Here is a 26,229-nt window from a genome sequence, read left to right as displayed (position 1 = left end):
GAGGTCCGATTAAAGTCGTTTTACTGCATGCGTATTTATGTTTGTTGCATTCCCTTCCAAAAAAAAATAAGTTTACAGTTTCATTGCTGGCCATCAAGCAAAAACAGTATTTAACAGAAGAGCCAGTAGCAGCATTTTGTAAACATGAAGTGTTGTACGCTTACCAGAATAGCGCAAACACAGAGCACGCTGTTGGCTGTCTGGTGGATTCCAGCTGACCGGTATGATCGGGTAAAATGATTGGCAATCTCTGGCTCTTGCCAGTATCACAATAGCCTTGGCAGAATCAAGTGCAGGAACAAACAACAAAATGGAGGATTGCAGGTTTCTTTTGTAACGTGACCATAACATGGCTGATTGCTGCCTGTGTGGATTTATTTTTTTAATACATTAATTGAAACCGTGGGAGCTTCAAAAGAGCTCCATCTCCACGGTGACCCTGGATGAGGTACTTGTTCCCTGGAACGAGCTGATTGTATCATGGGAGGAGGGAGGGTAGAAAAGAAGAAAATGAGTTGGTGATGGTGAGTGGGGAAGTAATGGATATTTGACTCTAAGCATAAAAACATAGAATTGTTTTAGAATTTAACATCTGTTTGTTTTCAGAAATGTTGCCAGATGGGGGGCTGAAACCAGATGTGAAGGAAAAAATATGTTGGATGATTAAACAGCGAGGTTTTAACATAAATATTCCAATTCTGACTCAATGATGAAAGCTTCCTCGGGTTATAATTCTTAATACAGGTAGACTATCCTTTACCCGAACTTCCGAAAACCTCTAAAAACCGAAAGTTTTTTCGTTCAGCGTAAGTCGTGCGCACGACGCCGACCCCCCCCGCCGACCCCGACCCCCTGCCCGACAAATTTCCCAGTCTTATAAAATACCTTCTGAAATCCGAAATTTTCCGAAAACCGAAACACGGCTGGTCCCGAGGTTTTCGGATAAAGGATAGTCTACCTGTAATGGAACAAAATGGTCTTTTAAAATTTAAAATGGTCTTTTTCTCTCTTTTTCTCCCCCACCCCGCCTATCCAGTTGAAATGGTGATTGATTCTGAGGGCATCGACATCTGTTCACACAGCTGGAACAGTGTGAAATGGAAGGTGCCACTTGGGTTTGCAGTGGGAATGAAATGGCAGCTACTGTCTGAGGCCTTGGAGTCCAGCCTGTCCTGGAGAAGAATTGTTCCCCAACTGCGGGTCCCCTTTCATTTTTACGGACTGAAAGTCTGGCCGTCCTGCAGGGGACTGTTGTGTTGCTTCTTGTGAACTGGAAGCATTGATGTCTTCTAATTCCTTCAATGGTTGACTAAAGCCAAATATTCCTGTATTATTTGTGTGATGCGTCCTCTTGTGGCATTAGAAGTCTTGGGTGCTCAATCATCAAATTCATCTATTTAATAGCTTTTTAAAAAAATGGTTCCCCAGCCCCCCTCCCTTCTACCCTGGAAGTGGTAACTGAAACAAGCTTCTGGATGAAGCTGGTGTTTAATGATTTCAACAGGTGGTTTTCAGAAATACTGACTGAATTGCCAAGTCTTAAGACTTTAAAAAAATTTGACTGAGTGCCCCTGTAGTTGAATTGGTAAGTACGCTGCCCTGCATAGAACTGAGTCACAGGGACTAGGAAGGTCCCAGATTCAATCCCTGTTCTGTGCTGACTTCTCTGATCTCAACTAAGATAGCAGTAGGGGTGCTTACAATTGGCCTCGGCTTTCCTAAGCTGGGGTGGGTTTGCGGGGGCAGCAGGAATTGTCTAGAGTTCGCACTCCCGATTGCTATCCAGTCATTCCTGCTTGGTAAGGGACAGGATCTAAATCAGCTTTGATGCCTCCACAGTAAGATGGCTGGTGACTTTTGCTGGAAAGTGCACGGTCGGTGAAGGACTGAATCCAACGCAATCTTGATGCTCCCACAGTCGAATAGTTTGCCAAAACTCTCCGTGTGTAAGCTCACATGAAGAATGAGAACTAGGGCAAGATAGTAGGGTGCATATGGAACCATGCCTCAGCAGCACCTTCAGAAGAGGAGAGAAAATTATATTCTTTGCAGTATATTAAACCCAGTGGCCCAAAATGAGACTGAATTGATGCAAAGACTATTGCATAGTATCTGAATCAGGAATTGCATTTAAATGACCCAGGGAACACATTCCTTTTGTGGTGCTTCAGAGTCTTCATTGTTGTGACTGGTACAATAACCCCAGAGAATACACTCTTAGACGTGTCTGTCATTTCAAGTGAGGCTGGTTTATTTTTAATGTTCTTGGGTTTCAGGGGGAGAGGCAGTGAATTCTATTGCATCTGTTGAATTGGGACTAATGGTCTAATCTGGATTTACTGTTTGGAAAGGCTGAGATAATATCGGCGGGGCTGCTTCAGTTGTTTGAATCAGAGCCAGAGTGGATCCTGATTCCCAGGTGGATCTGGTTTATTAGGTGCCAATGGGTCGGGTGGGCTCTATTGTATCTCAGGTTGTGGCTATTTTCGCAATCACACCAACCTCTGATGTGTAGTATAACCGGCGTATGTGACTGTGTGATTAACTCGTTGAGTACCAGAAGATCTTTGAGTATTTTAGAATACACACCTCCGGTGGAACTTTTCCCCCCCAAATAGTAGGGGCCCTCCTCACCCCTGAACTAGGGAGGCAGTGTCCTATTCCTAAGTGCTGTCCAGTGGTCTTCTCCATTGGAAAAATATACATGTGGACGGACATCAGGTGAGGATAGGATTGGACTCGTGAAATATGGGCCCTTGGATGTTCATGTAAAGGAGCGAAAACTAATGCTCCTTAACAATTGAAACGTTCTACTTCCATGACTTAAGCATTGAATAGTATCAACAAATGGATATTCTAACCTACTTCAGTGTACGGTGGTCACCATTATAAGATTAGATTGCAGTCTCAAAAGGGTATGAAAGATACAGTTTGGCAGTCATTTACAATTTTATCCTCTCCTTAAACCCTGACTCGTGCTGGGTGCAGTTCCACAGGCATCCACTCTGCTTCTGGATTCTCGCACGTGGCCATTCTTCAGTGAATGCTGGCACATGATGCAGGGCATCACAGATGAGCCTAATACTATCCTACCTCACTGTCTACATAGGCACACTTTCAATAGGGGGCACTGGGCAGAGATCGGGAATACTGATCTTTAGCCCCTGGCTGACTTTAGAGGTGTTACAACTGGTCTTCAAGAAAAATTGGCTGGAGTTCCCATCTCCTCATCCAGCAGTATCTGCGGGAAGTATTCCTGCTAACTGAGGGTAGGGTTGGACTTGGCTCTAATAGCCCACTGATGTTCATGTATGCTTCCATATGAAGACTATTACTTTGGATGTGGTATTGGATAGTCACCGCTACCTATGGAATCATATCCTAGCACGAGTCATTGCTTAGGTAAGGGAGAACTAACAACTAGCAATTAAGATTTGCTGCCAAGTTTACTGATCTGCCGCATGCCTGAAAATCTCAAGTGTTCTCTACCTAATGTTCCACCCCTTCTTAAGTACAAGTATGTACAGAAACTTAACTCTCCTCTTCCGAAACTCTAATTGTCCTCCATTGCATACACATTTGAGAATGCAGTGCTGTACACCAAATGAGAAGAATGAGTATGTCACGTCTCTAACAATTTCTGGTCTTTTTCTGCAACTCGATCTTTTATTGTTTAGGGATTTTGAATCCTTGGAAGACTGGATTTTATATTTTGCTTGAATACAGATTAATTTGTAGCCTTAAAAACTACAGACTTTTAGGGGTCGAGCCACAAAATTTCCATTTGCAGAAATACTGTGATCTCTTACTGTTTTGATAAACTGCTTCCTGAAGGTTGTTAGGAAACACAGTCTGATCTAAACCACTGCCAGTAGACATGATGGTAATAAAGAGAATAGTCCGGAATGTTCCACAGCAGCAGTACAGATGTTCTTTCAAGCTGTTAACTGATAAAGCAATTTATGTATACGGATTGCGTTTCGAAGGAGTTACAGTGTAACTGCAGTTAAAAATGAAAACTATTAAATATTTATGAAAGTCCATCACTTATTTTTGTGCGTGTGTTTTTAAAAAACGTCCACGTCACTCCAAGGACAAGATAAGGTCACACCAAATCCATTTTGATTTTTTTTTAGGGATCTTGCTAATTCTTATAATCCTCCCCACCAGAGGGTTGATGATAGACAGATCTGTCCCTGTGAAAAATAACAAGTGGAATAATTGAAGAAGAACTTCAAGGATTTTTTACCAGGAGTTCCAGCCAAGTTCCACAGAGGATAACCCACTTTTTGTTTGAAGTTTTATTTTTCTTTAGAGAAATTGCTTCTTGTTCTCTTCGGAGTTTGAATTGAACAACTTTAGGAAGATTTTCTCTCGGCTGGCTTAGTTGGTAGGTACACGGCCTGTTGTGGTACTGAGGCATACAGACCCAGGAACGTTTCGATCAAAGTCTGTTCGGCTTGAGCTCTGTACACCTGGGCTGGGTGAGAATCGGCTGGTGTTCCTATGCTGATCACCATACAATGACTCCTGCTGGAAAGTATGCATGTGTGGACATCAGTGAGAACAGGATCAGCCTCAGTTGTGACGATACTCATAAGAACCTAAGAATTAGGAGCAGGAGTCGGCCATTCGGCCCCTCGAGCCCTCCAGCCATTCAAGAAGATCATGGCTGATCTTTGACCTCAACTCCACTTTCCTGCCCGATCCCCATATCCCTTGATTCCCCATGAGTCCAAAAAATCTATTGATCTCAGCTTTGAATATACTCAATGATTCAGCATCCACAGCCCTCTGGTAGAGAATTCCAAAAATTCACAACCCTGTGAGTGGAAAAATACCTCCTCATCTCAGTCTGAAATGGCCGACTCCTTATCCTGAGACTGACCCCTAGTTCTAGACACTCCAGCCAGGGGAAACAACCTCTCGGCATCTACCCTGTCAATCCCCCTTAGAATCTTGCATGTTTCAATACTTGGCTGGAACTCCTGATAACCTCTCATTCTTCTAAACTCGAGGGTAAAGGCCCTATCTATTCAATCTTACAGTTGAATAGCCTGCCAACATTTATCGCTTAGGCTCGTACATGAAGAATGGGCACTTATGCTAGGTACCAGACGGTGCCAATGAAAGCACACCACAGAAAAAAATCTCTTACACAGAGTAAAGGAGAAAGTTCAAGGGAGAATAAATTCAGGAAGACTACAAATAATGTATTACATTTCATCCACAGCAGGGATGTCACTCAGGTCAAAATGGTACAATTGAGTAGAGGTATCTCAAATGTAATATAACTGGAGCTTCAGAGTACTCCTGAATAAGGACAACAGACTGTTCAAACTGGCATTTGGGTAATCTCAGCCCATGGTGATACCGGGCTATTGGTTGAACCTCCCTCAACCTTTTTAATGTAGTTCTGACGGTAAGAAAACTGGAAATATTTATGTAGACACTGTCGCAAGGCCCCATCATGCGCCTCGCTGCCAAATTGCTTTATACAAAGCCTTATTGATGTGTTTGAAATGCATTTTTTGCATTCAGTGGCTTCTCCTGGACAACCAGAGCAGCCGGTCTTCAAAAAAGGAACAACAATTAGCTTGCACAAGTACAACATTCACAACAGGGCCTGAGCATTTCTGCAGTGTTAGTCACTCAGTCCAAATCAATAGTATCCTGTGACTACCATGTGAAAGCATCTCCAGTCTAGTTCACAAATCTCTTTCTTCATTTTAAATGGGGTTTAAGTACAAGTGGCTATTTTTATCAAGCCACTGAAACTAATTTTTCTTCAGATGATTTTCTTTATCTGAGTTTGTTTCTGTACTATATTTTTTCTCTAATGGTCCTTTTCCATAGGGGTCTAGTAAAAAAAAGACTTGCATTTATATAGCACCTTTCACGATAACCAGACATCCCAAAACGCTTTACAGCCAATGAAGTACTTTTTGAAGCGTAGTCACTGTTGTAATGTAGGAAACGCGACAGCCAATTTGTGCACAGCAAGATCCCACAAACTGCAATGTGATGATGACCAGATAATCTGTTTTAGTGATGTTGACTCGGGGATAAATATTGGCCAGGACACCGGGGATAACTACCCCTGCTCTCCTTCAAAATAGTGCCATGGGATCTTTTACGTCCACCTGAGAGAGCAGACGGGGCCTCGGTTTAACGTCTCATCCAAAAGACGGCACCTCCGACAGTGCGGCACTCCCTCAGCACTGCACTGGAGTGTCGGCCTAGATTTTTGTGCTCAAGTCTCTGGAGTGGGACTTGAACCCACATCCTTCTGACTCAGAGGTGAGGGTGCTACCCACTGAGCCACAGCTGCGCTTTCTGCATCGCTAACGAGTCAGATTGGTGATCTGACTGGAGCGCATTAAAGCCACTCCTCGATTCTGCCTTGCTGCTTGTACTCCATTCAGGCATAACGCCACTACACTTCAGAGCGCTCTCCCTAAACCACCTCATTTATTTTAAAAGCTTCTTTAAAAAGCTATCCTTTCAACCATTGGTTTCCTCCCTCCACTGCTTTAATTGATCTTGTCCCCACTCAGTGTTCTCATTAAATGGCGATACCGTGCTGTACAAATATAAGTTGTTGAGGTAAAACCCCTCCAGCAATGTTCCCGCTAAGCTGCGCGGCCGCACAGCAGTCTGGAGGTCCCGTGCAGGCCACTCGTGGGCCTTTCAATGTAAATAAACGCACATGCGTGAAAAATTGAATTGGCCGCGCAGCCAGTTAAAGGGCCCGCGCACCAAAAATATTTACAGGGAACATTGCCTCCGGTCAAAGTTTCACACCTGTTTTCCAGTGTGCGGCCTGCAGTGTTTAGTTTGCAATAGCTTTATTTCTTACTACTGACTTTATTCAACTTCTGCTTTGTACCCCTGTTCAAACATAAGAAGTAGGAGCAGGAGTAGGCCATACGGCCCCTCGGGCCTGCTCCGCCATTCAATAGGATCATGGCTGATCCGAATCTAGACTCACGTCCACTTGTGGATGTCAGCCCTGGGGTCCAGTAATACATTTAACGTTGCTTTGTCATCTTGTAAGAGGAAGACGATTCTCTTGGTTTGTAAACTCTGTACAGGATAATCTTTAGCTATCTTTTGTAAGTAGTAGGTTAATTTTGTTAAAGAAAATGATATGTATCATAATACTGCAATTGAAGATGCTTCCCTCCAGGAACTTTAATGGGATCTGTTGCCTGGGCCCTAAGCTCTGGAATTCCCTGCCTAAACCTCTCGCCTCGCTACCTCTCTTTCCTCCTTTAAGACGCTCCTTAAAACCTACCTCTTTGACCAAGCTTTTGGTCACCTGCCCTCGTTTATTCTCGTGTGGATCGGGGTCAAATTTTTTGTCTTAAAATAATCCTGTGCAGCGCCTTGGGACGTTTTACTACATTAAAAAGGCGCTATATAAATGCAAGTTGTTGGGATCGAAGTGATAGAAATGACAGCACAGAAGGAGGCCATCGTACTCGTGCTCGCTCATTAACTGGAGTTCTCCACTCTTAATTTCATTTTCTTGTTGTTTCATGGTAACCTTTTATAGTATTCTTTTTCAAATACATATCGAGCCCCTTTTTAAATGATATAATCTCTGCCTCAATAGCTACTTGTCTTAAAGCATTCCATATTCTAATAACTGCAAAACAAATTATTCTTACTTCGCCCTACATTTGACTAATGACAATCCTGAGTTTATGCCTTCGTTACCAATTATCCAACTAGTGGAAACGGTCTTTCATTATTTACACTTTCAGAAGTTCTGATAATTTTGAAAACCCCTATTCAACCCCTTCCTTAATCGCCTATTCTAGTGGGGATAAAACCACTTTTTTTAGCCTTTCTTCCAAACGATAACCTTTGTGTCCTGGTATCATTCTAGTGGATCTTAGCTATACCCTTCCACGGTACTAATATCCTTCCTTTAATGGGTAGAGTAAGTCAACTTGGAAAAATACACTAAGGCAGCAGGAAAAAAGGGCACAGGTTTAGGCTGTGGAAGTTTAGAGCAGATGGCAGGAGGTATTTCTTTACACTAGGTGTCAACAACTGGAAGAGGTTGCCATGAAGAATGGTAATTGCTAGGACACTAGACTCCTTTAAAAGCAGCTGGATACTTTAATGGGAAGATGTTGGTATTCTGGAAGGATGAGATCAAATGAGCTGAAGGGCGTTCTTCATCTGAATCCATCTTGTGAGTTTTTCAGGTATGGTTATATGATTGTATTTTTGTTTTGGAACGGTGCTGCCTTACTCTAACTTGTGTCAGCCGTGGCTCAGTGGGTAGCACTCTGGCCTCTGACTCAGAAGGTTGTAGGTTCAAGTCCCGCTCCGGGGACTTGAGCACAAAAATCTAGGCTGTGGGAGTACTGCACTGGCGGAGGTGCCGTCTTTCAGATGTTAAACCGAGGCGTAAAAGATCCCACGGCACTATTTCAAAGAAAAGCAGGGGCGTTATCCCCGGTATCCTGGCCAATATTTATGGCGCAATCAACATCACTAAAAAAAACATGATCTGGTCATTATCACATTGCAGTCTGCGGGAGCTTGCTGTGTGCAAATTGACTGCTGCGTTTCCCACATTACAACAGTGAATACACTTCAAAAATACTTAATTGATTGTAAAGTGCTTTGGGACATCCGGTGGTCATGAAAGGCGCTATAGAAATGCAAGTCTGCTTTTCAGAATTCCCCTGATTGCTGAGTAGCTAACCCCATATCTCAGCATGTTACTGGACCAAACAGGGTAAGAAAGACTGACTTATTTATATAGATATCAATTTTCAATTTCAATTTTATTTGTCACATAACCAAATACAACAAGTGAAATCCAGTCAGTGAAATGCTTTTTTCTTAACGAGCCGAGCGCACCAAGCAGCAAAGGACACTTAGCTGCCTGGTACGCACGGAGCCCGCAAGGACGGCAGCCATCTTCATCGGCGCCATCACAATAGGGTCCGCTCTCTCCTCGCTCCTCCTTTCCAGCACTCCTGCCCGACAATCTTCAGCCGCCGTGGTACTGACGTCCCAGGGCCTGCTTCTCCCTGGCTCTCCTTCCACCCGGTCTGACCTCCGAGCCTCCCGCGGTGTCCGACCTTCCAGGGCCTGCTTTTCCCGCCCTCGGTCCGCTGGCCGCCTCCCCTCCTAATGGTTCGATGAAGTACTTTTGAAGTGTAGTCACTGTTGTAATGCAGGAAATGCAGCAGCCAATTTGCGCACAGCAAGCGTCCCAACAGTGAAAGTGACCAGATAATCTGTTTTATTGAGGGATAAATATCAGCCAGGAGACACGGGATAACTCCCATGCTCTTCAAAATAGTGCCATGGGATATCTTACGTCCACCCAAGAGGGCAGAAGGGGCCTTGGGTTAGCATCTCAGATGGCACCTCCGACAGTGCAGCACTCCCTCCGTACTGCGCTGGAGTATCAGCCTGGATTTTGTGCTCAAGTCTCTGGAGCGGGACTGTGAACCCACAACCTTCTGACTCCGAGGCGAGAGTGCTACCCATTGGGCCACGGCTGTTCAGTCCTTGGTCTATGTGAGTTAGATCATCACAGTTGGGGTCGGCAGTGGGGAGGGGCATTAAGGCCTATTGTCGAGTCAGACGGGCTTCACAAGTGGGCAGGGAAAAAGTTTGTCAAGCAAAGTTGCATTCACACCTAATTTTGCAGTCTGCTCAGCTTTCTCTGTTGCACTGTGCAGGGACAAAGAATCTACACTCATGTCACTTTATGCACGTGATTTCAGTACAGCTGCGGTGGAGGAGAGGGACGGGGGTGGTGGAATTCCTGCTCCGCTGCAGATCATTTCCCCTGTAATGCCAGGTGCTAATTATAGGTCTAACCTGGTCGTTAGCTGTTGCAGGCTATGAATAAGGTACTGGGACCACAACTTAAAAATGGCCAAGAGTTTCCTGTTATGTAGAACAGCTGGAAAACAGACATCTGGAAGGGAGTGCAGGGGTTTCTGTTTACTGTGCATCACTCAGCTCAGGGCAATATTTGCTTCCAGAAACGCTTCAGGAAAGCAGACCACTGCCAGGAGGAAAGAGAATTGGAAAATCATTCAGTAGTTGGATCAGCTTTCCGGAGGAGGTCATTGCACTTGCCCATCTGTTTCAGCTGTGTCAGCCGTGGCTCAGTGCGTTGCACTCTCCCCTTTGAGTCAGAAGGTTGTGGGTTCATAGTCCCCTTCCCGAGGCTTGAACACGAAAATCTAGGCTGACATTCCAGTGCAGTGCTGAGGGAGCGCCGCACTGTCGGAGGTGTCGTCTTTCGGATGAGACGTTAATCCGAGGCGTAAAAGATTCCGCGGTACTATTTCGAAGAAGAGCAGAGGATTTATCCCCTGGGCCAATATTTATCCCTCAATCAACATCACTAAAACAGACGATCTGGTCATTATCACATTGCTGTTTGTGGGAGTTTGCTGTGCACAAATTGGCGGCCGCGTTTCCGACACTACGACAGTGACTACACTTCAAAAGTACTTAATTGGCTGTAAAGCACTTTGGGACGTCCAGTGGTTGTGAAAGGTGCTATAGAAATGCAAGTCTTTCTTTCTGTTTCTCTTTGGATTCTAGATTTGGTCTAGATTTGTATTTATCCATAGCTTTATATTCAGACACTGAGCAGGAGCTGCGATCAGTTACGTCCCCGGGGACTGCCCTGTAAAGAGTTTGTGTTCTATATTTAAAACGCAAACCGAGGCGAATCTGCTCCTCCTGTGCTCTGCGGGGTAAAAGGTGCTGGACTGCCTATATGATGACCCAAATGTATCTGAAGCAAAACAATACTGTATGAAACCACTGACAACCACAGGTTGTAGGAAATATGCTTTGTGTGACTATTTTGGGGGTTTTGCTATATACTCTTGCGTATTGGCCAGTGTACAGCTTTGTTTTGAGGTCTTTTACCTGTTTGATTTGTTTATACATCATTTACAGAATAGAATCATAGAAATTTACAGCACAGAAGGAGGCCATTCGGCCCATTGTGCCTGTGCCGGCCGACAAAGAGCTCTCCAACCTAATCCCACGTTCCAGCTCTTGGACCTCCTTCTTTTCCTGCTGGTTGTTGTGCGAGTAATACTCAAATATGTGCAGCTCCTTCTTCTTTCCCTGATTTTGCTCCAATCTTGAAGGAGTGACTCATGATAGTTTGCCGGCCAACAGCCTTCCAGTGGGTCATCTGAGTGACTGTTCTTTCTGTGAGTCTAAACAGTAAGTGATGGTGAGCTGTTTGACTATATTTAGAGCCAAGCATGATCCTGCCCTTTCCCAAATTCCAGATGTATACACTTCTTGCAAAGGGAGGGATTGGGCGAAGCGGTTGGTTTACTGACTAACGATCAGGGTGAGAGACCTGGCCATTTTTCCTCTTGCCTAGCCCAAAGATGGTAATGCTTCATCACCACTCTAACTGAGATCAGCTGGCTCAGTTCAAACCATCAGCCAAACTTTAGTAGTCTGTATCACTCAGTGACTTACTGTTTCCCCTGGCTGGAGAGTCTCGAACCAGGGGTCATGATCTTATTGAATGGCGGAGCAGGCTCTGAGGGCCCTATGGCCTACTCCTGCTCCTAATTCTTATGTTACCATGATCTGTCCACTGAATAACACGAAATGTGTAACAAGACGCCCATGTTTCTAAGTCACGGTCCCTATCATGTCTCTCGCTGTATCGGAAACTATCCATGAAATAAGGCTCCAACCACAAGTTGGCAGTAAAGCTTAAAGTCTGTTCAACCACCTGCATCAAAAATTGACCTTGGCTGGGCATTCAGTGCAGGATTTATTCTCCTTTTGGTAAGGGCCTATGTGACTCCTTCATGCCTGAGGTAGTTGTGAGTTATTTGGTATTCATCACTATTTCGAATGTGTATTCAATGCCTCGTTCTCAACTGTTGTCTATGGGCTCAGTGCCCCAGTGGGTTCAGCCACATGTCCGGTGAAGCACAAAGCTACCCCACTGCTAATCTGTGCTGAGTTAGTTGATCTCAACCAGGACGTTGGTAGTGGTACTACATTTGGCCTCAGTAATGTAGTTGCAATTCCTATATTACAACAGTGACTACACTTCTAAAGTACTGGTATGGCTTTAAAGCGCTTTGGGACATCCTGAGGTTACTATATAAATGCAAATCTTTCTTTCTATCTCAGTATCCCTGAGTTCAGGAGTGGGTCAAAAAAAGACTTGCATTTCCACAGCGCCTTTTACAACTACCGGACGTCCCAAAGCACTTTACAGCCAATGAAGTACTTTTTGAAGTGTAGTCACTGTTGTAATATAGGAAACACGGCAGCCAATTTGCGCACAGCAAGCTCCCACAAACAGCAATGAGATAATGACCAGATTATCTGTTTTTGTTATTGAGGGATAAATTATAGCCCAGGAATAACTCCCCTGCTCTTCTTCGAAATAGTGCCATGGGATCTTTTACGTCCGCCCGAGAGAGCAGACGAGAACTCGGTTTAACGTCTCATCCAAAAGACAGCACCTCCAGCAATGCAGCTTTCCCTCAGTACTGCACTGGGAGTGTCAGCCTAGCTTTTTGTGCTCAAGTCTCTGGAGTGGGACTTGAACCCACAACCATCTGATTCAGAGGCGAGGGTGCTGCCCACTGAGCGCTTTGGGACGCCCTGGGTTCAGGAGTGGGACAAAGTAGCCAGGGTTCCCACTTCGGACTCCAGTCCAATGACTTCTGCTGCAACTTGTTGTGTGGATAAGGTGAGAATAGGAACAGGCTTGACTGTGAAGCTTCCCACAGTCAAAGATACTCACTGTCCTGGCTCACGTATGAATAAAGACCATTTGAGTGAGGCGGGAGGAGGTTGTCTGTACCCATGGAACCTTTCCTCAGCATAAGTTAGGAGAGCAAGGGAGAAAAAGAAAAGCATTAAAAAAAAAATTTTAAATCTTCAATTAATTTAATTAAAACAATGCAGGCCGAGACTCTACCTTTGATGGCTTGCCAGCAGGTTTTGAGTGAATTTGTGTAGATGATGTGGAGGTGGATCCTGCCCACAGAGACCGGAATCCACACAGGCACAGCTGTCCAACATTTGATGTAAGGAACAACAAATCGTGCAGAAAACTAAACTTGGACAGCATGAAGGGGAATTTTTTTTTGCATGTTTACTAATGCCTTAATCTTTCCAATCTGTCTCTGATTCAGAATTTAATGAAATGCACAAATCAAAAGGATTTAATTGGGTGCCTGATTGTTCTGGAGTAAGACGGTTTTGGTCAGTACTATGAAGGAGATCTCGTGCCTTCCTTTACCAGTTCTAATGATGGGTCCTGACCATTGGTTAGCCTGTCTCTTTCCCTTTCAGAGGCTGATTGACCTCCAGTCCTTGCAGGTTTTCTCATCACTTCTTCCTGCTCAAATTTCTCTCCTTCCTCTCCTGTCGACATTGAGTCCTTGCTGGGACATGATTTCATGGACGGCAGGTACCAAGCCTGTGGTACTATTGACGTGTGAACGTTGTTCGACCACGAGGTTCATTGGGGAAAGAATTCGGCAGAGTTCCCGCTCCTGATAACATTTGTGTGGCTTGTGCTGGAAAAACTCCGTGTGTGGCTATGGAGTGAGGACTAGATTGGGGTCGGCAATGGCAGTCTCCGCAGTTTTTAATTCATACACAGGATGTGGGCGTTGCCGGCAGGGCCAGCATTTATTGCACGTCCCTAATTCCCCTCGAGAAGGTGGTGGTGACTTGAGCCGCCTGAGTGTCTTGCTGGGCCATTTCAGGGGCCGGTTAAGAGTCAGCCACATTGCTGTGGGCCTGGAATCACATATCGGCCAGACCGGGTAAGGGCGGCGGATTTCCTTCCCTAAAGGACATTAGTGAACCAGATGGGTTTTTACGACAATCCGGTAGTTTCATGGGGTACGAGTGGTTATGTTACTGGACTAGTAATCCGGAGGCCTAGACTAATGATCGGGAGACACAAGTTCAAATCCCACCATGCCAGTTACATAACCACTGTGCTGCTGTGCCCCCTTAGTTGAATCACTTACAGACACTTGCTTTCCAGACTCACACATGAAGATGTCCACCTGGGTGACACAATGCAGATGGTTGGAGCCCATGGAACTGTACAACCCCAGCACAACCAAATGAGCACTTCCAGGAAAGGGATGGGGGGGTGGAGTTATCTACATTGATTAATCCCCTTCCATGTGTCTCTCTTAGTTGTGCATTTGTCTGCCGGCATATCCCTCTTTGCTTCCCGCCCATGTTCACTGTTCCCCCTGGTATTTAAATTTAATCATGACGCTACCTCTGTTTCTCCATTCTTGGCTTCTGGAAAATCTGCATTACAAGATGTTAATGACTACGTGCAGAAGATTAATTGCTGCTGCTTGACAATATAATTAAAGGGGCTTCGTCATCTGGTAAATTGCTTCGTAAGACAATTTATCAGGTGAGTGAATGGAAGGAGAGCACAAAGGCAGAATTGGCAACATTACTATGCAAATGGCGTTACGAAGTGGCTTATTGCCAAGTCCTTCCGTGAAGGGCGTGCTCCCTCATGTATCTTTCTGTGTTTTTTTGGGCTCTGCTAGGCCCTATCCTATGTAGGTGAGATGGCCAGTGGACATGGTTGAGTTCTGTCCCAAGCAGAATAGACACCCCATCTGGTTAATACATAGCAATTGTGGGGTGGGGTGAGGATATTTCCCTGGTTTGGTTTTTTCAGTTTACTCCCCACCTCTCCTAAAGGCACTGACTCTTGCTGGGGTATATTTCCATAGGTGCCAGCAGTCCACTGGTACTTCGCCCAACTCACTATTATTCTTCATGTGTCAATCTTCGCTGGTGAGTGTTGTCAGGCTACTCAACCTTGGAGAGCATCACAGCTAAGCCCAATCCTGTCCTTACATCTTGACCATGTGGAGTCAGCCGTGGGTCAGTGGGCAGCACTCTCTCTCTCACCTCTGAGTCAGGAGGTTGTGGGTTCAAGTCCCACTCCAGAGACTTGAGCACAAAAATCTAGGCTGACACTCCCAGTGCAGTACAGAGGGAGCACTCCACTGTGGAGGCGCCGTTTTTTGGATGAGACGTTAAACTGAGGCCCCGTCTGCTCTCTCAGGTGGACGTAAAAGATCCCACGGCACTATTTCGAAGAAGAGCAAGGGAGTTCTCCCCGGTGTCCTGCCCAATATTTATCCCTCAATCAACATCACTAAACCAGATTATCTGGTCATTATCACATTGCTGTTTGTGGGAGCTTGCTGTGCGCAAATTGGCTGCCGCGTTTCCTACATTACAACAGTGACTACACTTCAAAAAGTACTTCATTGGCTGGGACGTCCTTAGGTCGTGAAAGGCGTTATATAAATGCAAGTCTTTTTGGAGAACATTGCCACTGTCTTTACACACGTAGTTTCCAGTAGAAGACATTGGATAACGATTAGGAGTGGGAGTTCAAGCTGATTTCCTACCCCTCCACTTTCTTCCCTTCCACTTCAAGGCACTGAGGCCAACTGTAGCATCCCAACTGCTGCTCTGGTTGAGATCATCCAATTCGTCATAGACTTGAATAAAACTTGGCACCTTCTGGTCTGGTGCAGACTAAGCCTTCGGCACCCAGCTATCAGAGTGGCCATGGGTAAATGGCCTCCAGCCAGTTGGGTCTAGCCCAATGACTCTTGCTAGCCAGCAATGTTCCACATTTCAAGGAAGCATAGAAATGGCCAAATACAGGGAAACTGGAATATTTAAACATGTCCTTTATCACTGCCAGCAGAAAATAATAGGACTGGAGTGGAGACTACTCGCTGAATCATTCCAAAGTCACGGTGTGGCCTTAACCACATTTTGTTTCTTGCTTCAATGATCATAGTTCAGGAAACCCGTTGACCACAAGATCCTAATGTACAGAAACCAGCTTTGTTGAGTTGAAGCAATTTAACATGAAGAAGGGACCGGCCGTCCAACAGTGGATAAAGTCTGCATTAATCTCCAGCCGATAGCACTGCACTTCACCAGGCAAGGCTGCACTGCATTGAAAAATGATATGGGAGCGCTGCACTGGCGGAGGTGCCATCTTTTGGATGAGACGTTAAACCGAGGCCCCGTCTGCTCTCTCAGGTGGACGTAAAAGATCCCGCGGCACTATTTCGAAGAAGAGCAGGGGAGTTCTCCCCGGTGTCCTGGCCAATATTTATCCCTCAATCAACATAACAAAAGCATATTATCTGGTCATTATCACATTGTTGTTTGTGGGAGCTTGCTGTGAGCAAATTGCCTGCCGCGATTCCTACATTACAACAGTGGTACTTCATTGGCTTTGGGATGTCCTGAGGTCGTAAAAGGCGCTACAAAAATGCAAGTCTTTATTTTTTATATTTTCATATCCTTAAGGAAGCTCAATGGCAAGCAGTAAATTTAGTACAGAATGTGGCACATGGGTGCGATGAATTTCCATTCAGGCATGTGTTAGCCTTTTCCATCGTTGCATTTTAAGAAAAAAATGCCACAGCCCAGGTGTGCCACATGATGCATTTGTGGCATTTTCATTAGTGCATAAATTATTGAACAAAACAGAAACCGAGGTTGGTGGGGCGAACATAAAATGGGATAGTTTTGGACAAGGAGTCAAGTCATCCTGAGGATCTTGGAGCGAGTGTAAGTAATTCACTGCACCTAGTTCCTGCTCTGCGGCAGTTGTTTCCTATAGTCACATTGCATTGAAATTTTTTAAGTCACATTTTCCGTTGCCAGGAAACCTGAAATATGTTTTAACGGTGGGGGGGGAGTGGGGGAGAAGAAAGCCAAGCTGCAGGAAACCTCTCAGGACGCATGTGTCACAGGTCCAACACTTCCTTACTGTGCTTGAGGATGTTTAAGTCATTCCATGCGGACATGCTCCGTAGTTTCAGCAGGGCCCATATCCGCAGGCAAAAATAACCCTGCATGTTCAGCAAGAATTTATTTTTATTATCGTGTGTGTGATTCACAACTGATTGAGTCACTGACTGACCCCAGGATCAAGCAGAACCCATGCAAAGCTATTTGTGAGGTGGTCTGAAAGGATGAATGGAGTTGTGTGTCTTTTAAAAAAATTTTCCCCTCAGCTGGTTATAGTATCTCTTCCCAAATGGTCATTCTCGGTGTGTGATCCAAGACACTGGTCATCCAGCTGGGAAGTGTAAATCTGTGGACAGTGATTGAGGACAGCATCAAAGTTGGCTAGGGTTGCTCCTCCAGATGTCCTGCTGACACTCACCGTCCAGGCTGACACATGAAGAGGAACCGGAGGTCTGTCGTCAGCTGTGATTCCAAATGGCCTGCTCCTGCTCCGATTACTTATGTTCCTGTGTTCCACACACCAGCAAGAGTCTGCGCGTTCTGGCGAGAAAATTAAGGGGAGCGGTGCAGTGTTCTTTCCTACATTGCAACAGTGACTACACTTCAAAAGTACTTCATTGGCTGTAAAGTGTTTTGGGACACCCTGAGGTTGTGAAAGGCGCTGTATAAATGCAAATCTTTCTTTCTTTTATGGGGTACAGTGTTCCAACCAGCAGCACAGGTAAATCAGAGGAGCTCAGTGACTTTTATCATGTCAGCCGTGGCTCAGTGGGCAGCACTCTCTCGCCTCTGAGTCAGAAGGTTGTGGGTTCGAGTCCCACTCCAGAGACTTGAGCACAAAAATCCAGGCTGACACTCCAGGGCAGCACTGAGGGAGCGCTGCACTGTCGGAGGTGCCGTCTTTCGGATGAGACGTTAAACCGAGGCCCCGTCTGTCCTCTCACGTGGATGTGAAAGATCCCTTGGCACTGTTTTGAAGAAAGGTAGGGGAGTTCTCCCCGGTGTCCTGGCCAATATTTATCTCTCAATCAACATCACTAAAACAGATTATCTGGTTAATATCACATTGCAGTTTGTGGGATCTTGCTGTGCGCAAATTGGCTGCCTCGTTTCCTACATTACGACAGTGACTACACTTCAAAAGAACTTCATTGGCTGTGAAACAATTTGGGATGTCCTGAGGTCATAGAAGGCGCTATAGAAATGCAAGTTCTTTTCTTCTTAAATAATCACTTCTAACTCCACATAGATGTTCAGAATATTCTTGAGTATAATTGCACGATTTTGTCTCATTTTAAGTTTTTTCAGATTTCCTTTCATAGGACGACAGTAAATATTTATTAATCAATTAGATTTGCAGGGGAAAGTCTAGAACAAGGATATCTTTGGGAGAGGGGATTGAGTCCAGTTCATGCTGACGGGATGCAAATTTCCCAACTCTGGTGGGGTACTCACTGGTGGAGAGTGTTAGGAAACAGCTCGTCAGTACCACCCTCTCACCTCACCTAGCCCAGACAGGGAACGGAAAGTCTCCTCTGTTTGGCAACGATTGGGTGGTGGGCGCATCAGAAAACCCCTGGGGTCTGCGCTGAGCACTGAGGTGAAAATCTCTGTTGGAGGAATTGATCCTGTCGTGCGTCAGAATGTTGTCATTTCATCTCTGGGAGTTGAGTTGGAGGCCAGCCCAGAGCAATAAGCTGAAAGTTTCCCCTCTCTAATCACCGTTAAGACTCCTTTGTGTATTGAGGTTGGGCAGTCTCAAACCTGTCCCCAGTGTGCTGTGAATCACAGCACAAAATGACACAGAACCTGACATGAGTTGAGTCATCCCTTTAGGTCATAAAAATAGATGGTGTGAAAATGGGAATGTCACTGCTGTGGTAGTGAAGGGCACTCTTCTGAAGTTGGGAGCTGGGGCACATTATTGGGGCAGCAGAGAGGTAGGTTTGTACTATATTTAACCTTTGACTAGGGAGTGCTTGAAGGGTTGTCACTAAGTGCAATGAATACAGGCAAATACTTTTCAACAAGAATTATGTAAATACTGAACGACGTATTGTCTGCTGGCTCCACAAATGAAAATTCCATGAAGTTTTGTTATTAACCCAGAGTTAACACAGCAGAACACCTCCTAAATACCTCAAAACCAGAAGAAAATGTCTGGGAAGTACACGTCTTACTGCATTCTATTGTAAAATAAATGTAACATTTTAAAAAGAAACAAAGACTTGCATTTCTATCGCGCCTTTCATGACCACAGGACGTCTCAAAGCGCTTTACAGCCAATTAAGTTCTTTTGGTGTAGTCACTGTTGTAATGTAGGAAATGTGGCCACCAATTTGCACACAGCAAGCTCCCACAAACAGCAATGTGATAATTGACGTAAGAAAACTACTAGGCACTTGGTCTAAGCGTTAAACAAAGTTTTAATCAACTGTTTTACAACATGGAGGTCTAGTTGTGTCCTTCACTAGTTCCTGTTAAGAATGTCCTGCGCAAGCTGGGCCCATGCCTGAGTATTTATACTCTCCCTGGACAGCGCCACCCGCAGGCCGCTCAGTATTATTTCATAAGTCTTTCTTTCATGAATGACTGATTCATGTCAATAATGACCAGATCATCTGTTTTTAGTGATGTTGGTTGAGGGATAAATATTGGCCCCAGGACACCGGAACTCCGCTGCTCTTCGGAATAGCGCTGTGGGATCTTTTACATCCACCGGAAAGCCCTGCAGCGGGTAGTCAAAACTGCCCAACGCATTACCGGCACCCGGCTACCGACCATAGAGCACATATACCAGAAACGCTGTTTACGGAGGTCACGGCCCATCATCAAAGACCCTACCCACCCCAGCCACAGTCTGTTCGCCCTCCTGCCATCTGGGTGACGCTACAGATGCATTCGCACCCGTACGACCAGATTTAGGAACAGCTTCTTTCCCAGGGCTGTCATCCTACTGAACTCCACAAATAAACTCTAAAGCTTGCACATCTGCCAATGCACTTTATTATGGTTATGTTTATGTAATGTATTACAAGCCAAATGTATGTTGAATGTTTAAATGTCTTAATCTAAATGTACACTCTCGGGAGCCGCAAGCCTACATATCGTTGTACTGCACTTGTGCACTAACAATGACAATAAAAGTTGATTTGATTTGATCCGAAAGACGGAACCTCTGACAGTGCAGCACTCCCTCAGCACTGCACTGGAGTGTCAGCCTGGATTATGTGCTTAAATCTCTGGAGTGGGGCTTGTACCCACAACCTTCTGACCCGGAGGCGAGAGCGCTACCCACTGAGCCACGGCTGACACCAAGTTTCAAAATTAAAAGAAAACATTATTGTGTTTGATTTGTCAGTTTAAAAAGTGTTGGGGGCGGGGAGGGGGGCGATGCTGGATGTTAGTGCTCAGCAACGTTCCCACTGAGGTGTGTGTGTGTGCGCGGCCGTGCAGTAATCTGAAAGGTCCCGCACAGGCCGCTCACCGGCTTTTACATGGTAAGTACCGGGCACGCGCAGAAATTTAAAGGGACCGTGCATTAAAGGAAACAGGCCGTGCACTTACAGGGAGCACTGGTGGTCAGTATGACCAATTGTGGGTGTAAATCCCACTCCACTCGGAGCCAGTGGCCGGTGCTGAGCAGAGGCTGCAGTGGCTGGAGGCAGGGGGAGGGGAGAGCAGAGGGCGGGTAGTCCCTGACGCACCGCAGCGCTGCCTGGAAGGGGGGGGGGGCAGTGACAGCAGCCCAAGATCAGGCTGTGACCACCCCCCCCACCCCACCATCTCAGCCACAGGCATTAAATCAAGTAAAGAGAATTTTATAAAGTACAGAGCAGCAACATAAAACAACCCCATAAAAACAAAGTGAAGAAACAAATCTAACGCTGTCATGTACTGCGCTCACGGACTGTTTTAGCAGCGTATGATGGGGTAGTCTTGATTATAGTGTCCCTTCCTGTTGCATTGAATACTGCCTATGACTCACTGGAATATAGCTTAGCGTCTTCTGATCGAGAAGGGCAGTCTGCTCTTGGGATTTGAAGGGCAGCTCCTTGTACCGTCTGAGTAACATTTTCTTTTTGTTATTGTTCTTGGCTTTTCTTCCTCTCCTCCTCCAGGCGCTGACTTTTTGCTGGGATACAGTTGAACATGCACTGATAGCCCTCTGCTATCATACCCTGGGTAACCCTACACAGTGAGTGTTTGCAGGGTATTCATCTGCGGAGAAAATTACAGCCAAACCCAATCCTGTCTTCACCCGATGTCTACAAATACAAAGGAGCAGGGACCTTGGATGGTTTCTTTTCTCCTACCACCGCCAGACCCCACGCCATTGCCCAGGGGTACTGGCACAAACGATAGCTCCCCAACAGCCACCCCAGATGAGATCAGGGATCTCAGCACTGACTGAGAATTGAAACCGGGATGGATATAATTTGAATTGGGAAAACTGCAGCTTTCCACTTCAAAGCATTTCCTCCAGAAATACTTTCAGTCTATTTAAAGAAAAAATAATTTAATACCTCCTTCTGGGTTAATAGAGTACAATCGCAAAGTGTTTTGCCTTGAAAGCATTATGAATATGTAGAGAGTTTTTAAGTTCAGTAATGATGCCTCGTGAATATTTATGATGTGATCTAAATCGAGTGCTGTGATCTTTTAACATTGTATGATCTGAAAAAGAAAGACTTGCCTTTCTCCCGCGCCTTTCGTGACCTCAGGACGTCCCAAAGCGTTTCACAGCCAATGAAGTACTTTTTGAAGTGGAGTCACTGTTGTAATGTAGGAAACACAGCAGCCAATTTGCGCACAGCAAGCTCCCACAAACAGCAATGTGATAATGACCAGATAATCCGTTTTTCAGGGATGTTGATTGAGGGATAAATATTGGCCAGGACACCGGGGAGAACTCCCCTGCTCTTCTTCAAAATAGTGCCATGCGATCTTTTTCTACATTACAACAGTGACTACACTTCAAGAGTACTTCATTGGCTGTAAAGTGCTTTGGGACATAAAAACAGAAAATGCTGGCGATACTCAGCAGGTCAGATAGCATCTGTGAAGAGAGAAACAGAGTTAACGTTTCAGGTCGATGACCTTTCGTCAGAACTTTGGGACGTCCTGAGGTCGTGAAAGGTGCTAGAGAAATGCAAATTAATTCTCTTTTGTGTATGGTCGAATGCATGTAAACACAGAATAAAAAGAGCACGGAAATTAACGCAATAAAAATCACAGCACAGAAAAAAAGGTTGCTGGAAATTTTTAAACACCCAGCGTAAAATAAAGAAAATTAATTAAATATATTGAGAAAATTCGAATACTATGGACACAACTGCATGCAAATGGTTAACAATCCTTTGTTTTTCCTGGCTGGAATTAGCCAGGTCGGCACAGAGTCCCTCTTCTCCTCTCCGCCCATAGAACTGGTTCGACACCATTGTGTGTCACAGGAAATGGCAGCAGCCTAACTACATCCGGCACTGCCAGTCTATAGTGGGACAGGCTCCCTGCCAAAACACACACTGCACAATGTTCTGTTTAATATTCTTCTGGTAGCAATTAAAAAACACCACTAGTTACCCCCACCCCACCCCTCACTTCCCCTGAAGTAGCTGCCTCATATTGGGGTACGGTTCCCAGGGCACCAGCTGTCCTTCAGCAGCTCAGCAAAGTGGCCAATTTTCTCGTGCGAGCCCAGAGTACTGATGCGCTATTCAACCATGGCAGAATCACAGCCGAGCCTGTCCGTGTCCTCATCCAATGACTGGAAAGCTGTCAGGAGCTGAAACCCTCTCTGATCTTTTCTCCACTCCCCCGACCCAGGGACACAAGAGGCCAATTGGCATTAGGTAACTTAGCACACTGCAAGGATCAAACCTTAAGAGCTCTGAGATTGCAAAGCTCAGTACCACGCCAGGCAAGCACATTCACCCACTGAACCATACAGAAACCCCTAAATACACTGCTGTACAAGGTAAAGCTCTGACACGATTGAGTGAAAAGTAAAAAGAATCTTCTACTTAACGTAATTAAAACTAACATAATTAAGACTGTACCATATTAACATAATTAAGACCATAATATAGTCATATGAGGGATTTAATTCACAGCATATTTCAATAACATGCAAATTGTTGACTTAATCTTTGCTTCAATGCAGCAATAACACTCTGTCCTTGATACAATGCCTCAGATCGTAGTTTTTAAATTGTGTGAACTCATTAAGGAAGGATTTCCACTCACCATCCATTAAAATACAGAACAAGATACTTTCCTCCCCCCCATACATTTTTCTCCCTCACCTCCTGAAAGTGCTGACTCTTGCTTCAACGTCCCAAAGTGTTTCACAGAGGAAGAAAGGAGTGACCATCGAGCTTTTGTGAGGGAGTTACGGGAGGTAAGTGAAGGGAGGACAGGTCCATCCACGCCCTTCTTGTCTGCTTCTCAACCTCATTTAAACACAATAAATTCCACTGGAAATACCCGTGCAGCAGTAACGGATTCAAGAGAAGGGAGAAAATGGGAAAATAAAAATAAAGGGTGCCATTTTGTACTTAAAGATGCTGATAGTCCCTGTGAGTTACTAAGATGCTGATAGTCCCTGTGAGTTACTAAGATGCTGATAGTCCCGGTAAGTTACTAAGATGCTGATAGTCCCTGTGAGTTACTAAGATGCTGATAGTCCCTGTGGGTTACTAAGATGCTGATAGTCCCTGTGACTTACTAAGATGCTGATAGTCCCTGTGACTTACTAAGATGCTGATAGTCCCTGTGAGTTACTAAGATGCTGATAGTCCTTGTGGGTTACTAAGATGCTGATAGTCTCTGTGAGCTACTAAGATGCTGATAGTTCCTGTGAGTTACTAAGATGCCGATAGTCCCTGTGAGTTACTAAGATGCTGATAGTCCCTGTGAATTACTAAAATGCTGATAGTCCCTGTGAGTTACTAAGATGCTGATAGTCCCTGTGAGTTACTAAGATGCTGATAGTCCCTGTGAGTTACTAGGATGCTGATAGTCCCTGTGAGTTACTAAGATGCCGATAGTCCCTGTGAGTTACTAAGATGCCGATAGTCCCTGTGAGTTACTAAGATGCTGATAGTCCCTGTGGGTTACTAAGATGCTGATAGTCCCTGTGAGTTACTAAGATGCTGATAGTCCCTGTGAGTTACTAAGATGCTGATAGTCCCTGTGAGTTACTAAAATGCTGATAGTCCTTGTGGGTTACTAAGATGCTGATAGTCCCTGTGGGTTACTAAGTTGCTGATAGTCCCTGTGACTTACTAAGATGCTGATAGTCCCTGTGACTTACTAAGATGCTGATAGTTCCTGTGAGTTGCTAAGATGCTGATAGTCCCTGTGAGTTGCTAAGATGCTGATAGTTCCTGTGAGTTGCTAAGATGCTGATAGTCCCTGTGAGTTACTAAGATGCTGATAGTCTCTGTGGGTTGCTAAGATGCTGATAGTCCCTGTGGGTTGCTAAGATGCTGATAGTCCCTGTGAGTTGCTAAGATGCTGATAGTCTCTGTGGGTTGCTAAGATGCTGATAGTCCCTGTGGGTTGCTAAGATGCTGATAGTCCCTGTGGGTTGCTAAGATGCTGATAGTCCCTGTGAGTTACTAAGATGCAGATAGACCTTGTGGGTTGCTAAGATGCTGATAGTCCCTGTGGGTTGCTAAGATACTGATAGTCCCTGTGGGTTGCTAAGATACTGATAGTCCCTGTGGGTTGCTAAGATGCTGATAGTCCCTGTTGTGGTGTATGTGCCTTTAAGAGCAATTATGGTGTATGTGCCTTTAAGAGCCCCAGGTGTGCATAATGCCGGTAATTGCCACTTGGGCTATATAAGCCTGTGTATTGTGTATATCCTTTAGAAACCCCCCCCAGACTTGCTTAGTAAATACCTATGAACCAACTCCTGTCTTCAGTGTCTTTATCTACACACGAACACTACAGTGGCGACGAAGTGGAAACGGACTTACCTGCAATTCGGCAGCACCTCAAGGACATCGATTCCTCCAGCGTCCAGAAGACTCAAGGAAGTAAGAGAAACTGTGGTTTCACCAGCTGGCCAAGCTGGTGACAGGTACTGCGCTAATCCTTCCTGGGCGTCAGGCTGGAGCTCCAGCGGCGGGCTCTACAGCTCAGACAGGCAGCGAAATCGGAGGCAAGCAATAACGGACTGGGAGGGTGCACTCGAGAGACGGCCGGCGCGGCAAGCAGGTCAGCGTTTAGACCTCCGTCGGGAACGAGTCTCCAACAGTGAATAAACGGAAACCACAGTAAAACAGCGTTGTTATCGGTAGCAGCGGCGGGAAAGCGCGGGAAGCGCCATATCGTTGCTACAGAGAGAGAAAAAAAAAAGCGCGGGAAGCGCCATATCTTTTCTGAAATGCCTAAATCTGGTAATATTGAGGCTTTTGATGGCGAAATAGAAGATTGGACCACATACGTGGAAAGAGTAGAGGTTTATTGCACTGCAAATGGAATAACAGATGAAAAAAAAGCTTCAGTACTTCTGAACTTAATGGGCGCGAAGACATACGGGCTGTTACGAAATTTAATCACTCCAGCCAAACCAAAGGACAAGACTTTTAAAGAAATTGTTGATACCCTGCAGGAGCATTTAAACCCAACACCGCTGCTGATAGCGGAACGATTCAAGTTCTTCAAGAGAAATCAACACAAGAATGAAAGTAACGCTGATTACCTAACCGAATTAAGAAAGCTATCAAAGTACTGCCAATTCGGAGCAGGACTATCGGATTATCTTCGAGACAAATTTGTTTGCGGTCTCTTAAGTGAAGGAACACAAAAAAGACTGCTTTCTGAAAAAGATTTAACATTGGACAAAGCTTTCAGTATGGCTGTATCAAACGAAGCAGCAGCAAAAGGAGCTGCAGAGATACAACAAGAGACACAGGGCTTCGGCACCCATAAAATGACACAGGAGTTCGGAAGATGTTATCGCTGCGGCAGATCCACCCATAACCAGAGGGACTGCTGGTTCAAGGGCAAAGCATGCAGGCAATGTGGTAAGATTGGACACATTGCACGGGTATGCCAATCTGGACAAAATAAATCCACTGACAGAAAACAAAAAATCAATAAAGAAAAGTATAGGAAGGTACAAATGATGACGGACAATAGCTCCGAAGACCAGAATAGCGATAGCGACTCCGGAAACAAGAGACTAAGCTGTCTCAAATTACATAATGTACTTGCCAAAGAGGATTACCAAACCATTTGGGTTACCCTCACAATAGCAGGGTCCCCAGTTAAAATGGAGCTAGATACAGGATCAGCTCTAACCGTAATAAATCGACGAGATTACGAGAGGCTATTTTCGCATATACCTCTAAAAGACACATCTATTATCTTAAAAACATA

The 26,229-nt window shown here is 45.1% G+C and overlaps 1 protein-coding gene and 1 long non-coding RNA gene across 4 annotated transcripts in view; one reads left to right on the top strand and one right to left on the bottom strand.

The window, feature by feature from the left end:
• Positions 1-4,041, top strand: part of hmg20a (high mobility group 20A) — a 60,804-nt gene extending 56,763 nt beyond the window's left edge. For all 3 annotated transcript variants that reach the window (XM_085972336.1, XM_085972333.1, XM_085972334.1), the window contains exon 10: positions 1,037-4,041. In XM_085972336.1, coding sequence (XP_085828462.1) covers positions 1,037-1,040 — 4 coding nt within the window. In that variant the 3' untranslated portion in view covers positions 1,041-4,041. The remainder of the gene's footprint in view (positions 1-1,036) is intronic.
• LOC147097393 (uncharacterized) overlaps positions 1-26,229 on the bottom strand; it is a 145,382-nt gene that overhangs the window by 18,487 nt on the left and 100,666 nt on the right. The window lies entirely within an intron of this gene.

The sequence above is a fragment of the Somniosus microcephalus genome, chromosome 32 (assembly GCF_052327205.1).
Source record: "Somniosus microcephalus isolate GS21.2 chromosome 32, FLI_Smic_1.0, whole genome shotgun sequence".
Classification (NCBI taxonomy): domain Eukaryota; kingdom Metazoa; phylum Chordata; class Chondrichthyes; order Squaliformes; family Somniosidae; genus Somniosus; species Somniosus microcephalus.
The sequence above is the reverse complement of the archived record's forward strand: the minus strand, read 5'-3'. Positions and strand labels throughout refer to the sequence as shown.